At 49.3% G+C, this 17,389-nt stretch overlaps 2 protein-coding genes across 3 annotated transcripts in view; both read left to right on the top strand.

Moving 5' to 3' along the window:
• Positions 1 to 1,174: 1,174 nt before the first annotated feature.
• Positions 1,175 to 17,389, top strand: part of CYP21A2 (cytochrome P450 family 21 subfamily A member 2) — a 121,477-nt gene continuing 105,262 nt past the window's right edge. For both annotated transcript variants that reach the window (XM_082263707.1, XM_082263706.1), the window contains exon 1: positions 1,175 to 1,424. In XM_082263707.1, the coding sequence (XP_082119833.1) occupies positions 1,190 to 1,424 (235 nt within the window). In that variant the 5' untranslated portion in view covers positions 1,175 to 1,189. The remainder of the gene's footprint in view (positions 1,425 to 17,389) is intronic.
• On the top strand, positions 10,069 to 10,704 carry LOC309559772 (uncharacterized protein; the record flags this gene model as incomplete). Its single annotated transcript, XM_082263207.1, has 1 exon — positions 10,069 to 10,704. One exon carries the CDS (start codon positions 10,069 to 10,071, stop codon positions 10,702 to 10,704), a length of 636 nt encoding a protein of 211 aa, XP_082119333.1.

Genomic DNA, 17,389 nt, shown 5'->3' with positions numbered 1-17,389 from the left:
ATATTACAAATATCAGGATTATTACTGAGTGGACAGAGTAATCATCACGCTGAGCACTTGCACTTTTGTTTGGAAGTTTGCACAAAGGACTCACTTTATATTGCACATTTATTGGAATTTGTATTTGGAAATTTGCACTAAGGATTCACTAGGCAGGCTATAAAATTTTTGTTGGCCGTCAACACAACGGCCGATTTTCCGTCAGTCAGTACAGATTTCGGCAGACAAAAATCTGATGAGCAAGACTGGGCATGCTCAGAGAAGAAAAAACACACGGAAAGTAAACCAGCACAAGACATCACTTCAGAAGTAGATTTTTGTTGGCCGAGAAAATTCGTGTGCAGTCTAGGCACATTCCAACCAACAAAACACCACTCTGGACAAAAGTCAGACGATCGGTCGGCCGATAATCGTTGCGTGTGTACAAGGCATAAGTCACCTCATCCTAGAACAGTGGAAAGAGTGTGGGCAGCCAACTATAACCCAATCCAGGGTAGTAGCTGATAAAGATAAGAGCTCAGAACAAACTTATTTCCCTGGATCCTAGAACAGTGGAAAGAAAGGGTGGGCTGACTATAATCCAACCCAAGACACAAGTTGATGATTCTGATGAGCTTAGAATAAATAGGTTGCTTGTCAATTAATCTTAGAAAGCAAAGGGTGTGTAGGCCAACTACAACCCAACATAGGGTGGAAGCTATCAACTGTGATTCTGATGAATACATAACACGCCATAACAAGCAAGGTCAACTCATGCCAGAACATTAGAAAGGGTGTGTGGACCAACCCAGGATAACAGCTGATGGAGGGGATAATTCTGATGAGCTCAGAACAAACAAGCTGCATGTCAGCTGATCCTAGAACAACCCACTGCTCCCAAGTGTTATATAGTCTTATGTTTATAGACAGCAATGTCTTCATTTTGTCTCCCCTACTGTTTGGTTCTACTTTATATTTGCTGGTGGCATAAGGTGGGACATGCTGTGTAAACCTAAAACGGAGCTTTACCGGGTGAATCATGTACTATTAATTGGTAAGCCTTAGTAGCATTCAGGTCATCTATGTTCCATGAGCATTCATCTGCAAGTCTACAGCTCCTCCCTTTTGTTTTTGCAGTTCTCAGTCTTCCCAAGGTTATACCCATCCCTCCTCTACAAATACTCCATCAATCCTCAGTTTCAGTGTCGCTATGGTCATTCTGCTGCTTTTGCCACCTCTTCTCCTCCTGGTCTGTCTGTACCTAGGGCGCTTACCATGGAGGGTCCCAGAATTACCCCAGACTGGCAAAAAGTACCCCCCACATCTCCCTTATCTACCCTTCCTGGATAATATGTTTGATCTAGGACGCTCAGATCTACCTCGCCACTTCCTGCAACTTTCCCAGAAATACGGACCCATCTTCCGACTGAGCTTCTGGGGAAAAGGTAAGGGCAAGAGTTTGTGTATAAAGCTTGCAAAACATTCTGTTTAGAACTGAATTTTTAATTTGAAGATTTTTCAGTGAGTGCAAGAAATGATTTACTGTCTTCTGTTTTTACTGTAAAGTGCAAGCCAAGCACAGAATGAACAGGCTGCATGTAAGCTGATTATTTTGATTGCCCTGGCACACAACCGTTTCTCTCTGCAAATAACTCACTTGTAATATGGAAAGTCGCTTTGTTTGAAAAATGTAGATGAAACATTTGCACATCAAGAACAAGGCTAGGGTCACATTATCAATCGCATAGGAATGTGCACCGCGACTGCAATTCAGGGTAGTGTAATTTGAGCCTATTCATTTTGAATTGGTGCAAATCACACTGCATTGCACCAAAGTTGTACGTGTACTATTGGAAACGCACTGCAACCAGATCGCATGGTAGTTTTGTATCCGGTATCCATGCGATCCGGTGTGGGCAAACGCTCTGCATTTGCAACCTGAATTTGGGATGGTGTTAAAATTGCACTGACACCTGCTGCAGATCGCAGTGTGTTTTGAATGGATTGTGGGTTTCCTGCACCACATTCCAGTGTGAACCGGGGCTAATAACCTGCAAGCATACTTAGTGTGTGTAATAAATATGGTGTATAAAATAAATAATAATAATTTCCATATATATATATATATATATATATATATATATATATATATACATATTACACAGTATCTCACAAAGTGAGTACACCCCTCACATTTTTGTAAATATTTTATTATATCTTTTCATGTGACAACATCGAAGAAATGACACTTTGCTACAATGTAAAGTAGTGAGTGTACAGCTTGTATTAGGCCCCGTTCACACTGGGGCTATCCGACTTCCCGGGGCGACCTCCGAGGTCGCGGTGCGAGCAGCGCGCCGCAACCTCGGAGCGGCCGGCACGGACTTCATAACATTGAAGTCTATGACGGTCGCTCCGGGTCGACCCAAAGAAGCTCCGGACCCTTTTTCTAAGTCGGAGAGACTTGTGTCGCTCCTATTAGAACGGGTCTGCAGCTTCTCTATGGAAGGCGACCTGTGAGGCGACCAGGTCGCCTCACAGGTCGCCCCCAGTGTGAACGGGGACTAACAGTGTAAATTTGCTGTCCCCTCAAAATAACTCAACATACAGCCATTAATGTCTAAACTGCTGGCAACAAAAGTGAGTACACTCCTAAGTGACAATGTCCAAATTGGGGACAAAGTGTCAATATTTTGTGTGGCCACCATTATTTTCCAGCACTGCCTTAACCCTCTTGGGCATGAAGTTCACCAGAGCTCCACAGGTTGCCACTGGAGTCCTCTTCCACTCCTCAATGACGACATCACAGAGCTGGTGGATGTTAGAGACCTTGCACTCCTCCACCTTCTGTTTGAGGATGCTCAACAGGGTTTAGGTCTGGAGACATGCTTGGCCAGTCCATCACGTTTACCCTCTGCTTCTTTAGCAAGGCAGTGGTCGTCTTGGAGGTGTGTTTGGGGTCGTTATCATGTTGGAATACTGCCCTGTGGCCCAGTCTCCGAAGAGAGGGGATCATGCTCTGCTTCAGTATGTCACAGTACATGTTGGCATTCATGGTTCCCTCAGTGAACTGTAGCTCCCCAGCTCCGGCAGCACTCATGCAGCCCATGACCATGACACTCCCACCACCATACTTGTCTGTAGGCAAAACACACTTGTCTTTGTACTCCTCACTTGGTTGCCGCCACACACGCTTGACACCATCTGAACTAAATACGTTTATTTTGGTCTCATCAGACCACAGGACATGGTTCCATTAATCCATCTCCTAAAGGGCCATACACACTATAAAATTTTCTGAAGATTTTTTCCTTCAGATTTACCTTTTCTATGTAGTGCAAGGGCCTGCCAGATTGCATACAAATTTAAAGTGTTTAGGTTTGACCTCATATTATATGTTTTTGGTAAATCTAAAGGAAAAAGTCTTCAGAAAATCTTATAGTGTGTATGGCCCATTAGTCTGCTTGTCTTCAGCAATCTGTTTGCGGGCTTTCTTGTGTATTATCTTTATAAGAGGCTTCCTTCTGGGATGACAGCCATGCAGACCAATTTGATGCAGTGTGCGGCGTATGGTCTGAGCACTGACAGGCTGACCCCCCCCTCCCAACCCTTCAACCTCTGCAGCAATGCTGGCAGCACTCATACGTCTATTTCCCAAAGACAACCTCTGGATATGATGCTGAGCATGTGCATTCAACTTCTTTGGTCGACCATGGCGAGGCCTGTTCTGAGTGAAACCTGTCCTGTTAAACCACTGTATGGTCTTGGCCACCGTGCTGCAGCTCAGTTTCAGGGTCTTGGCATACTTCTTATAGCCTAGGCCATCTTTATGAAGAGCAACAATTCTTTTTTTAAAGCCTAAGAGAGTTCTTTGGTGCCATGTTGAACTTCCAGTGACCAGTATGAGAGAGTGTGAGCAATAACACCAATTTTAACACGCCTGGGACCTTGTAACACTAGCAAGTCACATGAGACCGGGGAGGAAAAATGGCTAATTGAGCCCAATTTGAACTTTTTTACTTATGGGTGTACTCACTTTTATTGCCAGCGGTTTAGACATTAATGGCTGTGTGTTGAGTTATTTTGAGGGGACACCAACTTTACACTGTTATACAAGCTGTACACTCACTACTTTACATTGTAGGAAAGTGTAATTTTCTCAGTGTTGTCACATGAAAAGATATAATAAAATAGTGTGTGTATATGTATATATATATGACAAGAGAAGGGCGCACCGACCAAGTGCAATACAATAAAACATTTATTGGAAAATTGTTAAAACCAAGTCATACAGTATACTCACAAGAGTATGCTATGTAAAAGCATAAAACCAAAGGGTTCCTTTGGCTATCCAGAGAACGCAGGACCATATTCCTTAATAAAGACAAGCGAACTTGAAGGTGTCCATATAGCTAGGGCTAACGCGAGAACCCTCTTCCTCAGAGCCATGGTTGCAAATGACCAGTCAGACCTATATATACTATCCAGCAGGGTGGACAGGACCTCCCACAGAGGTAGGCCCTGCCCCTCTAGTAACATTTACATGCACTTGTAAATACAAACAATTAATTTGTGATTTTTAAAAAAAACACCCAAAAACAATACAGTGCATCTTCACTTTGAAAACAAATAAAACCTTATTGAATGGCTACCACCCAGAATCAATTACACCACATGTATAAAATTGCTCTTAAATAAAAAAATTAATAATAATAAATTGGTAATAAATATATATATATATTTTTTTTTAAAGAGCAATTTTGTGGTGTGATTCTAGGTTTTTGGATAGCCAAAGGAACCCTTTGGTTTTATGCTTTTACATAGCATACTCTTGTGAGTATAATGTATGACTTGGTTTTAACAATTTTCCAATAAATGTTTTATGGTATTGCACTAGGTCGGTGCGCCCTTCTCTTGTCTTTTATGCTTTCAGTTTGTGTGGATACCCATCATCCTGAGAGGGCAGCAAGACGTAAGATGCCAACAATTTAGCCACCTTCTCTTTGGTTTTTACGCAACATTTGAGCACAGGAGACATTAACTTGTCTTTTATGTGTGTATATGTATATGTTTTATTTCATTACTTCTTTAGACTAGATGTGTCAGCATAGTAACACTGTACTACTCTGGGGGGATAATCAAGGATTTATTTTTTTCTTTTTTTCGCTCGAACAGTCACAATGATGTACATGCACGTGCCAACCTACCGTGGTACATGTACTGTGGCTGGTCGGCGAGTGGTTAAAGAGATGGTAAACCATAAAAGAGAAAACAATAAAATCTTCCGCCTGCAAGTTAGGAGCATAAAGGAATAGGCCAGGAGCTGAGGCGCAGCCTAGGCAGAGGGCCTGCATGACTGGGGTTTGGACTTGCAGGCCACGGAACTAAGGGTTAATTAAGTTCAGGAGTTTTAAGTAAATAAAGGACTTACCTTATTGGTGGAGGTCAGGGTGGGGCAGGGTGTGGTCTCAAGGGGGTCTTCTTGGGGAGTATTGCTTGAAGCCTCATTCCAGCAAGGGACAGTGCAGGGTGAAAATCTTCTCTCCTGTGTAAGAGACATTACAAAATCAAGATGGAGGATTTGGAAGCCATGTTGGCCAGCGTGAGGGCTGCAGCGATGGCGAACGGACCTCAGTGGCTGCGTGCTCAGATGCCTGAGGTGCTACAGGGGTCGGGCCGGGCACCTGCTGTGCCCGTGCCCCACAGAGTGCGCGCTAGGCGGTCAAGGCCCCCTGAGCGCTTGAGTCCAGAGGTGACCCCTAGGGGTGGTCGCCGCAATGGGAGCCCCATCCGGGACCCTTCAGCCCCTGCGGCAAAGAGGATGCCTGCTTCTTCTCCCGGGGGGGCTGGGAGGAATCCCCGTCACCGGCGGGCCCCTGGAGGGAGAGCAAGGTCGGTGTCGTGCTCCCCTCCCCCCTCTCCTCGTGGAAGTTCTGTTGCGGCCTGCTCCGCTGGTGGTCGGACAGCTAGGAGCGGAGCTCGGCGTGGGAGGAGTTGCGGCCTAGCCATGGCGGCCGGGACTGCCGGGGACAGAAGCGGAGGTACCTGTGGTGGAGCGAGCGGCGCCTCATCTAGAAATCCGGAGCGGACTGCGGCGGCTGCCTTCCGATTGCAGAGTGCCCAGCGGGTGTTGCGGAGGAGAAGCGTGGCGGGAGATTGCGGCGGAGCGGTGGATGACGTCATCGGCCGGCGCTTGGAGCTCCCTCTGCTGGATGGCGGTGGCGCTGCAGCGGATGACCGTTCGGAGGGAGAGCTGACTGGGTCTGAGGATGGAGAACTGTCGGCGGGTCCAGATGTCCAGCAGGAGGATCGGAGTTGACTAAAAGGATCGGGATCGGCGGCTGTGAGGCTGGAGGCCTCGGCACAGCCTGGTAAGTCTGCCTCTGGCAGCTCTCTGGTTGTCTCTCCGTCTGTGCAGTCTGGGGTGTCTGTGTTGGGGGGTCCGGGTGCCTTGGGGGGGGGGTTCCCGGGGTAGTAGGTGGGGGGGGTCCCTGTCGGGGGCTCCTGCTGTGGGGGGGACGGGCTTGTGGCTAATGTTCTGCAAGCCTTTATGTCTGGATTCAGCGCGGTGCTGTCGCGCTGTGGGGATGGTGGGTCTCAGGCGTTGGCGGGTTCCCCGGTGCAGGCATGGACCGGGGGAGGGGGTGTGCTGGGGACGGCGGTTGGGGGGCAGGGCGGGCCTTCCCCGCCGCCCGTGATTCCGGGTGCGGCGGCTGGTGCGGGGTCCGTTTCGGCGGGCGGAACGCAGGTTTCGGGTTCGGTACCTCCTGCGGCGCCGGCTGTGGCTGAACCCAAGAAGACGGCGGGGGACGGTGACGGCGTGCGTCTGGCAGACGCGGCGCGCTGCGAAGTTTATGTATGTTTTGAGGGCCCCTTGGGTGCTCATCTCAAGCCGGAGGTGAAGGAACGCATCTGGAAGGGTGAGTATGTGGAGATTTTCTCCTTGCTCCCCCTGGAAAAATTTAACCTGGATAAGGTTAAGCCGGACGAGAGCAAGAAGGAGGAGGAGGAGAAGCGGCGTTATCGGCTGATCCCGAGGACTTTCGGGAATTGACTGCAGGCGTTTAACATTTTGGCTCTGCGCTTTTTTTGTTACCTCGATTCTATCGGAGAGGCGATGCGGGTGTATGGGGGCGTGGCCTGGTTGCGGTACGACAAACAGTTCCGGCAACGGAAGGCAGTTCGCCCTGAATTGCGGTGGGACCACAAGGACATCGGCCTGTGGATGAAACTTATGACACAGGTGCGGGGTTCCAGCACCCCCTTTTCTGGGGGGGCCGGGGGTGGCGTTTCTACCTCTGCACCGTCGGCCTCCAAGCGCAAGGGGTTCTGCTGGCAGTTCAACGAGGGGAACTGCAAGTTCGGGGGTTCTTGCCGTTTCAGGCACGAGTGCTCCAGTTGCGGGGGCTCGCACCCTGGGTCTAATTTTTTACGGCAAGGAAAAGGGAAGCCATCTGAAGCTGGAAAGGGGGAGGACCCCAGTTCGGGTGGAAAAAATGGCGCCGTTCTTAGGTAGGTATCCGGATCGGGCCGCGGCGCGTTTGTTGTTTCGGGGTTTTTCCGAGGGGTTCGTGATTCCGAGTGCGCTTGAGCGTGTCCCTCCGGTGCCTGATAATTTACGGTCTGCCAAGCTGCATGCGGCGGTGGTGTTCGATATATTGGCCAAGGAGGTTTCCTTGGGCAGGATGGTGGGTCCTTTTTCCTCCCCGCCGATGGGGGACCTGGTGGTGTCCCCATTGGGGGTGGTTCCTAAGAAGGAGCCTGCAAAATTTCGGATGATTCACCACCTTTCGTTCCCTAAAGGGGTTTCGGTGAATGATGCGATTGATCCGGACCTTTGTTCGGTGTCCTATGCCTCCTTCGATAGGGCGGTTGCGTGGGTTCGCAAGTTGGGGGCGGGGGCTCTTTTGGCCAAGACGGACATTGAATCCGCCTTTCGGTTGTTGCCGGTACACCCTAGTAGTGTTCATCTGTTGGGCTGCGTTTGGGAGGGTCAGTTTTTTGTTGACCTCTGTTTGCCCATGAGTTGTGCCATTTCGTGTTCTTTGTTTGAGGCCTTTAGTTCCTTTTTGGAGTGGGTGGTGAAGGACGTTTCTGGGTTGTCTTCCATCATTCATTATTTGGACGATTTTTTGGTGATGGGTCCGGCAGATTCCCCGGTGTGTAGGATTCTGTTGTCCACGGTGCAGCATGTCTTTGAGTCTTTTGGGGTGCCGCTGGCCGCGGACAAAACGGAGGGGCCTACTACCGCTTTGCAGTTCTTGGGGATTGTCATTGACACGGGGGCGATGGAGTGTCGCTTGCCGCTGGATAAATTGAGTGACCTGCGCGCGTCGGTGGCTGCTGCGCTTGGGAGTCGCAAGATTCAGTTGCGGGCACTTCAGTCGCTGTTGGGGAAGCTTAATTTTGCTTGTCGCATTATGCCGATGGGTCGCATTTTTTGGCGCTGGCGGCGACGGCGGGGGTACGGGCACCCCATCATTTTGTGCGGTTGTCGCCGGACCATAGGGCGGATCTTCTGGTGTGGCGTTCATTCCTGGAACTGTATAATGGGCGGTCGCTCTGGATGGCTAGCATGGTGTCTCAGGGCGAGTTGGATCTGTTTACGGATGCGGCCGGGTCTGTTGGTTACGGGGCTTTCTTTCGGGGGCAATGGAGTGCGGGAGTATGGCCGGCTTCGTGGCGGGAGGCCGCGTTGCTGGGCAACCTGGTGCTTCTTGAGTTGTCCCCGATTGTGTTGGCGGTGGAACTGTGGGGGGAGGCTTTGCGGAACCGGCGAGTCCGCTTTCATTGTGACAATATGGGGGTGGTCCAGGCCATCAATAATACGTCGGCCTCCTCTCCCCCGGTGGTGCGTTTTCTCCGGCATTTGGTCTTGCGTTGTCTGTGTCTGAACTGTTATGTTTGTGCGGTGCATGTACCGGGTGTTGAGAATACGGTGGCTGATGCTCTGTCTCGTTTTCAGTGGGAGAAGTTTCGCGTCTTGGCACCGGAAGCGGAGCGGAACGGGCTACCCTGTCCGGAACACTTGTGGAGCATCGCCTTCGCTTGATACCTGGGTTAGTCAGGAACTCGGTGTGCCCGTCTACGTGGTCGGCTTATGAGAAGGTTTGGAGTGAGTGGCATGGGCTGGTGAGTGACCTTGGGGGCTGTTTCTCAGATGGTGATCGATTGGGTGCAGTGTTTTTTCTCGAGCTGCAGGTGGAAAGGGGCGCGTCTGTTTCGGTTGTGAGCCGAAAATTGGCGGCTCTGGCGTTTCTTTTTCAGTTGTCCGGGGTCAGGGATGTGACCAAGGATTTTCTGGTTAGGCGGGCGGCACGGGGCTTCAATCGGGGTAAGGGGGCTCCGGACTCACGCCGCCCGGTCTCTTTTGCTATGCTGGGGGCCATTGTGGGGTGTTTGGGTGGGGTCTGTTCCTCGCCGTTTGAGGCGACCCTCTTTCGTACGGCTTTCGTGTTGGCCTTTTTCGGGGCTTTTCGGGTGGGTGAGTTGGTGTGTCAGTCCCAAAAAGGGGGTGGTGGTCTAGATGTAGCGGATGTATCTTTTAGGGGGGCCGGAGTGTCCTTGCGGGTCCGTCGGTCCAAGACGGATCAGCTAGGGGTGGGACGGTGGATTGACTTGGGCGAGGTTCCATGCTCCCGGGTGTGCCCGGTGCGGGCTGTCCGGGACTGGTTTCTCATACGGCCCTCAGGACCGGGGCCCTTGCTTCGGCATGCTGATGGATCGGCGTTGTCCCGCTTCCAGTTTGTGTCGGTTTTCCGGAAGTCCTTGGAGGCTGCCGGTTGGTTGACGGCCAACTTTTCCTCGCATTCCTTCCGCATTGGGGCGGCTACGGAGGCGGCTCGATGGGGTCTGGATGATCGCGTGGTTCAGAAGATTGGCTGTTGGGAGTCGGGGCGGTTCCGGCTGTATGTCCGCCCGCATTTGTTGTAAGACTGGAGGGTGTGGGAGTGTTGGGGTGTCCTTCCGGGGAGGGTCCTGGGGGGGGGTCATGTCTCTTTCGTGTGGTCTTATGTCATGTTTCTGTGTGGACCCCTCGGGTTCCGTGTTTTTTAATTTTCCGTCCTGTTTGTTGTTATGTCTGGGGGAATGGTTCCCTTGGTGGCTATTGTCCTCTCTTCTGTTTTTGCAGGTTCTGAATGCTTGGTGTGGATCCTAGGGCACTCTTATGTGTTCTGGGGGGCAAAGCGGGCGGATGTTCGCCCGGATGGTCGGCAGTTGGGTTTCTCTAGGAGGGAGGCCAGGGTTAAATGGATTGGGGTCCCGGGCATGCTGTGGTCCCGAGTGTTGCCTGAGGTGCACCGCTGCTCCAGGTTGGATAGGCCTCCTGACGTGCTCCTGTTGCATGTGGGGGGGAATGACCTGGGGCTTCGTTCCATGAGGGAGCTGATCCGGGACATTAAGTTTGACTTCTTGCGTTTGCGCACCCTCTTTCCGGACACGGTGGTGGTGTGGTCGGACATAGTGGCCCGAACGTCGTGGCGTTTGGCCAGGTTGGTGCACCGGCTCAACAAGGCCCACATCAAAGTAAACAAGGAGGTGTCCAGATTTGTGGTCCGTAATGAGGGCTTGGTGGTGCGGCACGTGGAGCTGGAACGGGATGTGGGATTGTTTCTTCGAGGGGATGGTGATCACCTTAATGCGGTGGGCATCGATTTGTGGTGCTTGGGTTTGCAGGAGGGTTTACGCAGAGCTGTGCGGGTGTGGGGGGACGCCCAGGAGTAAGGTTTCACGCTGGGCGTCTGTGGCAGAGGTCTCTGGGTTTTTGAGGGCAGGGGATTGGTACGCTCTTTGGAGAGCGAGGGTCTGGGCCCATCGTTGGTATGGGTGTACCTGCCCTAAGAAGTGGTGGTGTTAAGAATCAAAGTTGGAAACTGGCTGTATCGGTGGGGGGAGTTACAAGTGTTTGTCCCCGAGTCGGTGTAAGTGCGTCTGGGGGCCTATGGTGACACTAAGGTGGTGACAGATACAGCCGGTTGGTCAGTTTAAGGGTGCCTTCTAAAATCCGGAGACCTATTGGGAGAGCAGGTATTTTTGTTGTCAGGCTGGTTTTTGGATGTTTGATATTAAAATGGTGTAATAAAATGTGGTTATCAGTTATGTTTTGTTAATAAATAGGCTGCCTTGGCCGTTTTAAACCATACCAGGTGTGTGTGTCAGTTATTGGGACACAGGTAGGTGTGGGTTGTTGGGTGTGAGCCCGGGCAGCCGGAAACATTGGGCAATACCCCAGTCATGCATTGCATATTAGCACATTATGAAAGCCTTGACTTTAAAACAAATTTCTCCTGTCATCGCTGATGAGGTTTCTCTCTTCACCGGGTTTTCCTTCTGGGCTTGCGGGTTCCAACTGTTTGGCTGAGCCACAACGACATCACTCATAGACGGCATGCTATCCATTGAGAGCGCAGTACACATGCGCCGGTGAGGTCACCGGCTACTAATAAAGTAAATATCTCCTAAACACATTTAAAAGATATTTACTGTACCTACTAGTAAGCGTTATTATAGATTTACTTGTAGGTATAAATAAAGTGACGTTTACTACCACTTTAATAGAGTTAATTTGTTTGGCGACACATGAAATTTCATATATTTTTAGAAGTTAAAGGGTCCTTTCACACGGTCTGCCTTCGTAGGCGGATCTGTGCTGCTCAGCAGGGGATCGTAAACACAGATCCCCGCTGAGCAGGAAGGTGACAGCTCCCTCTCTGCTCTGTGTGCGGAGAGGGGGGTCTCAGAGCCCCATGCATCTCTATGGGGGAATCAGATGAGAGCGGACCGCCTGTCCGCTCTCATCCGATCCCCTGGACGGATGGAAAATAGGGTTTCCATCCGTCCGGATTGCACGGACAGGATCGGATGCGGATGGCAGCGGGTGTCAGCGGACATGTCTCCGCTGACATCCGCTGCCCTATAGGGATGCATGGGGGATCCGATCAGATCGGCCTAAAAAACTGACAGGCGGATCTGATCGGATCGCTCGTGTGAAAGGGGCCAAAGTGGTTGTAGATGTAGCACCCTCCTAGATAGGTGCTAGATTAAAAGCATTGTTGCTCCATTCTGTTTATCAGGGGAGCCTGATCTGTTATGCCTGTTACATGTGTCCAGGTGTGATTCATTTGGTCTGAGGGAGTGTCCCCATTGTATCCAATAGGGGAGCCTGTTGGACAGTGGATGTAACCTGGCCAGTGACAAACAGGCTTTTGTGGCAGTCCAAGCATGAAGGCACCACTGCAGTGCATCCTGGGATTGACCATAAAAGCCAAGGGCACATGTGACGGGGTCTTTGGCGAAAAGCAGAGTCCCAGGAGGAGAGTGACAGCTGTCTCTCCTCCTGCTGTCTGAGAAAGGTGGTCACTGGCAGTCGGCCTAGTGGACCAGGTGTGGAGCTGAGCCTAAAGGATCCTGGAAAGCTGATGGAGTTGCGGGCAGAGTCCTCTGGAAATAACAGTGTCCGTGAGTACCATGGGGCTTGCCAAGGGGTCCACCTAGTGAAGGGGACCACTCCATGGAAGTCAGAGGATAGACGGTCAGCTCACATGATTAGTAAGAGTAAAAGGGCATGCCAAACATGACCCTGAAGAGTAAGGGCAAAGGGGGTACCAAGCGGGGCCCTGAAGAGTGATTCATTGTATAGTTTGCTTATCTTATACTTCACTACTGTGGCAAGGTGAAGCAGCGGCCTTGTCACATTCAACATAGCTAGAAGTCCTTAAATTGTGCATAGTTCATCTAGTTGGAGTATCCCACTCATTCCTTCTCCCATCCCAAGTTCTACAATAAACAACAAAAAACCAAATTCCCTAGACTTGTTTTCTGACTGAGCTAAGAACCTAAAGCACTAAGGATTTGCATGTTGTTGCTATGGGTAACCCACTTCAAACAGCTCCCAAGGGAGTAGTGCTACATTTGGGGGCTTGTCTGGGATGTCGCCTTGGGTTATCGGCCCGGCTGCTAATTGCAACGGCCAAAGAAATTCTTTGAAAATTTCTTTTTTTTCTCAAGAACTGTGTTCTAATGCTCAAGACAAGTGTGAGGCCTGCTCTACAGGAAATAGGGAGAGTGGGATGAAGAGAAAATTGCAAAATGATGGTTGCTCATGGCAACAGGAGAATTCCTGTCTGAATCACAAGCTGTTTGTTCCCGCAATGTGCTGGAAGGCGGGAGAGATGAATCTTTCTGTGAACATGGACTGTGTCTGCTTAACAGTAAATGATGCGAGTGTGGATAGAGAAATTGGTGGCCCAGGGCACGTGGATCGGTGTGTCAGGGGCCGTGTGTGTGCCAAAACTATACAGAAAAGTGTTGGCTGTGCATATAATGACAGCGGGACATTCTTTCAATAAAGTGGCAGGGTGGATACTGTGAAGAAATCTGTCGGCAATGCATTCAATGACAGTGGGACATTTTTCAAACGCAGTACGGTGAACCTTACTTGTACATGTGCTATGAAGAGAAATATTTGCCGTGCATATGACAGCAGGACAATTCTACGGACTAGCAGAAAGGGTCAGCTGGCTCAGAGTGATGGGCACAGTTGGAACCCTGTTACAAGTAAGAAGAGCGGATGCGTGCAAGCTGAGAGGCACAGTCCGCTTTGCAGTGACTTTCATGCCGACTGAGCTGAGAGAGCGGCATTGGAGGGGTTACTGTACCACGCTGGAAAGCATGCGCTGAAAAGTTCTGCCCAGCAGGAGGAGCCACCGCCAACCTGGAGATGTGGGCGGAGACGCCGCTCACGCACAGCCAATCGGGAGCCAGAAGGAAAGTCCATAAATTACTTCCGCCTCCAGGCGTGGCTGAGAGGGAGACACGTGTGCAGAGGAGCAACAGTAACTAACCCACATGTTGGCGTAGAACCTGCAGGGCAGATCAGGGAGCAGACCGGCGAGCCAAAGATGTCCACCCTGTGGGATACAGGGGTGTGGATGGTGCCCGACGGAAGACTGGTGTTATGCACAGAAGGCCTGGTATGTCCCCATTGCTTGAATGTGACCATGCGGGTGCAAGCTTGGAGCCAGTGCGGGCATTGCGGCAATCTGCTGCTGCGGGCAAAGAAGAGTGAAGGTCGGCCCAAGAGGTTAAGTGTGACATGGGAGACCGGAGTCCCTCGTGCTTTGTTGGCTGTATAATCGGGACCTCTCCTGGATCGTGGGAAAGGAGTGTTAAGGCTGATGATGCAGCTGAAGACCATGTAGACTGACAGTGGTCCAACGTGCAGGTGGAAGGAAGCCCGAATGTCCGAGCCAAGATGCATGCAGGTAATGCGGGCTGCAGAGTGGCCGCTAGAGATGGCCTTGCGGTTCGCCCAGTGGTCGGTTCGTGGAGAACTTTGCTCGTTCGCCTAACATATGCCGATATTCGCGACTGCCATATTCTTTTACAATGTGAAGAACTTTGACCCATGACACATCCATCAGGTGGTACAGGACAGCCAATTGAGACATTTCAGCACATGGACATACCCCCTACCTTATAAATAGACCTGATCTGGCTGCCATTTTACATTCTGTCTTTTGTCAGTGTGGGAAGAGGTTGTTGTGTAGAGCAGGGACAGACTGTTAGTGACATAAATCGCTAGCTAATAGGTCCACAAAAGTCCTTTTTAAGGACTGGTATAGGTGTACTATTGTTTGGTGTGCAGTATATAGGGGTGTAATACTCTTATAATATACTTTCTAATATAGAAAGCATATTATAGTGGATTTGTATTGTGCAGCGTTGTGAGCGGTTCTGCAGCGATACTGAAAAGAGTATTATAACTGGTGTGATAGGCAGTCGCCCCCCAAAAAGGACAGATTGAAGTGGGGTGTTGTACGTATATACTTTCATAATAGTGTATTTGGGTACTGCAGAATTTTTTTTTTTTCTGTTTTGGCTGCGTTCCCTCTGCTACACACAGTGACAAACGTTATTGGAAAAAAAGTATTATAACTGGTGTGATATACCAGTGGCCCCCCCAAAACGACAGATTGAAATGGGGTGTTATATAACAATACACTTTCATAATAGTGTATTTGGGTACTGCAGAAATTTTGCCTCTTTCTCTGCTTTACCTCTGCTACACACAGTGACAAAATTTACTGGAAAATTATTTTATAACTGGTGTGATAGACCAGTGGCCCCCCAAAACGACAGATTGAAGCGGGGTGTTATTTACCTTCTTCCACACATACTGCACTTCTCTAGAGACTTGTCACAGGGTCATTTAAAAAATGACAGGCAGAGGAAGAGGCAGGCCCTTCCGCAGGGGTGGTAGGGGTAGGGCAGGAGCACCAGGCCAGAGCCAAAGTGGGAAGTTGCAGAAGGTTTGCGTCAAAGGATGCACCGGACTTGGTTGAGTGGCTCACTCAGCCTTTCTCTTCTGAATCCTTCCTCATTCTCTCTATCTGCACCCCCTTCACTCTCTGCTGTGTGCACCCCCAAAGACACCACCACCACCATCTACCCTATGCTTGAGTCACAGGAATTATTTTCTGATCCATCACAAGACATTTGCGATGCACAGCCATTCTTGGCATCGGATCAGGAAGAGGAGGTAGCAACAGCCACCACTCAGCAGTCTGACAGTACCCAGATCAGCCCAAGGAGGCTGGTCCCTGCTGTTGCTGCCTACTCTGAGATCTCTAATGTTAGTGGTGGGGAAGGTGACGTAGATGATGACGTGTCTATGGACATCACGTGGGTGCCCACAAGAGAGGAAGAGGAGGGGAGTTCAGAGGGAGAGACGGACCAGCAGATAGGGAGGAGGAGCAGGCCGAACTTACAGGAGGGACTGTTAATGTATTCAGGAGTGAGCCATCAACCATGTACGGCCACATCTGGCACTCCCAGGAAGCCGGCACATGGCTCCGCAGTGTGGGCTTTTTTTAACATGTCCGCTGCTGACAATAGTTTTGCCATCTGCAGCCTTTGCAGTCAACGCATAAGTCGTGGTAAGCCCAACACTCACCTAGGGACAGACTTGTATAAAGTACTCAAAATTTCTACTTGAGTAAAAGTACAAGTGCTCGATCAAAAAGTGACTTGAGTAGAAGTGGAAGTGCTCGCAGAAAAAGTTACTTAAGTAGAAGTACTAAAGTATTCAACATTTTTTTTACTTAAGTATTGCAAGTAGTTTTTTCAAAAAAATTGCTACTTAAGTACTAAAAGTAAAAAGTACCAGTAGTTTTGAAAAAAAAATTCTACTCAAGTACTGAAAGTAGAAGTACAAGTACTGTGTTATGTAGTTATTAAAGAAAGAAGTCAAAAGTTTGAACATCATATTGTTTTTTATTATTTCAAATTATTTATTCAAATGATTAACCTAAAGGACAATCACAATTCCTTAGGCTGTAACTTTTTGTAAACAAAAAACAGATAAAGTATGTCCCTCCCTTCCCCTTTTAAAGCATCCACCTTTTAAAGCCAGGGGTGGCCTCCTTCCTGAGCTTCCTCACTCTCACAGCCAGGCAGATCACTTGAAGTTGAAGGGCTAGGGGTGGAAGGTGGTGTTTTTGGTTCGTCCATCTTTTCAGCTGATCAAAAGGGAGAACAGGAGCATGCGCAGTCTTCTTAATCGCGGTTTGATTTGATTTGCTCAATTGATGATGATGTGCCAGGCCAGCTTCATCAAACCTACAACGCTTAAAGTGAAAAATGCATCAAAAACTACTAACAAAGTTGCTGTGCTAAAAATGCTAATAAAGTGCCTGCAATTATATATATATATATATATATTCTTCTTGTATTCAAAATCATCGCCCACCGTATCAAAAATAAAGTGACATGTCTGTGCTAAATGCAGTGCAAATTATTCCCACAATGTAAATTTAATTCATATAAAATATATATGACAATACCACAATAAAATAAGTTGTGATTGTGAATAAGTTAGGTGCAAGTTTAAGTGTGTAAACTAAACTTTATAAGGAAAAGTGCATAACTGAATTCCAGTGTGCAATCTAAGAAGTGCTTGTCACTTGCTGTCAGATGCTTCCACCTTTCTTCTGTGATCTGCTCAAGTAAAGTGGTGGACTGGATAGCCTCTCTCTCTGCCTCTCACCTTAGTAGCACTGGCACTGCACTGGTTCCAAAAGCTGTCTATATTATTTTCATTATAAGAACTTGTCAGAACATGCTTCCACCACCTGTCCTTCACACTAGTAGTGCTCATTTGCTTTGCTCAAGTCAAGTGCCACTGCCAGTGGCCACTGCAGTGCAGGCACAGCCGCACAGGCAGAGGCAGGCCGCAGGAAGCACAGGCACCACCACAACACAACACTTATGGTCCATGGACCATGGATGGTCGGATAATCATCATAGCCGTCAGTCTCACTCTTCTTGGTTCAGAAAAGCCACCCATGACCCGTGTGTATATAATATATTAATATTTTATATTGATTATTTGATTCTCAAATGGCACATT

The sequence above is a fragment of the Pelophylax lessonae genome, assembly GCF_965119305.1.
Source record: "Pelophylax lessonae genome assembly, chromosome: 7".
NCBI classification, from domain to species: domain Eukaryota; kingdom Metazoa; phylum Chordata; class Amphibia; order Anura; family Ranidae; genus Pelophylax; species Pelophylax lessonae.
Note: the sequence above shows the minus strand (reverse complement) of the source record. Positions and strands in the feature narration are given on the sequence as shown.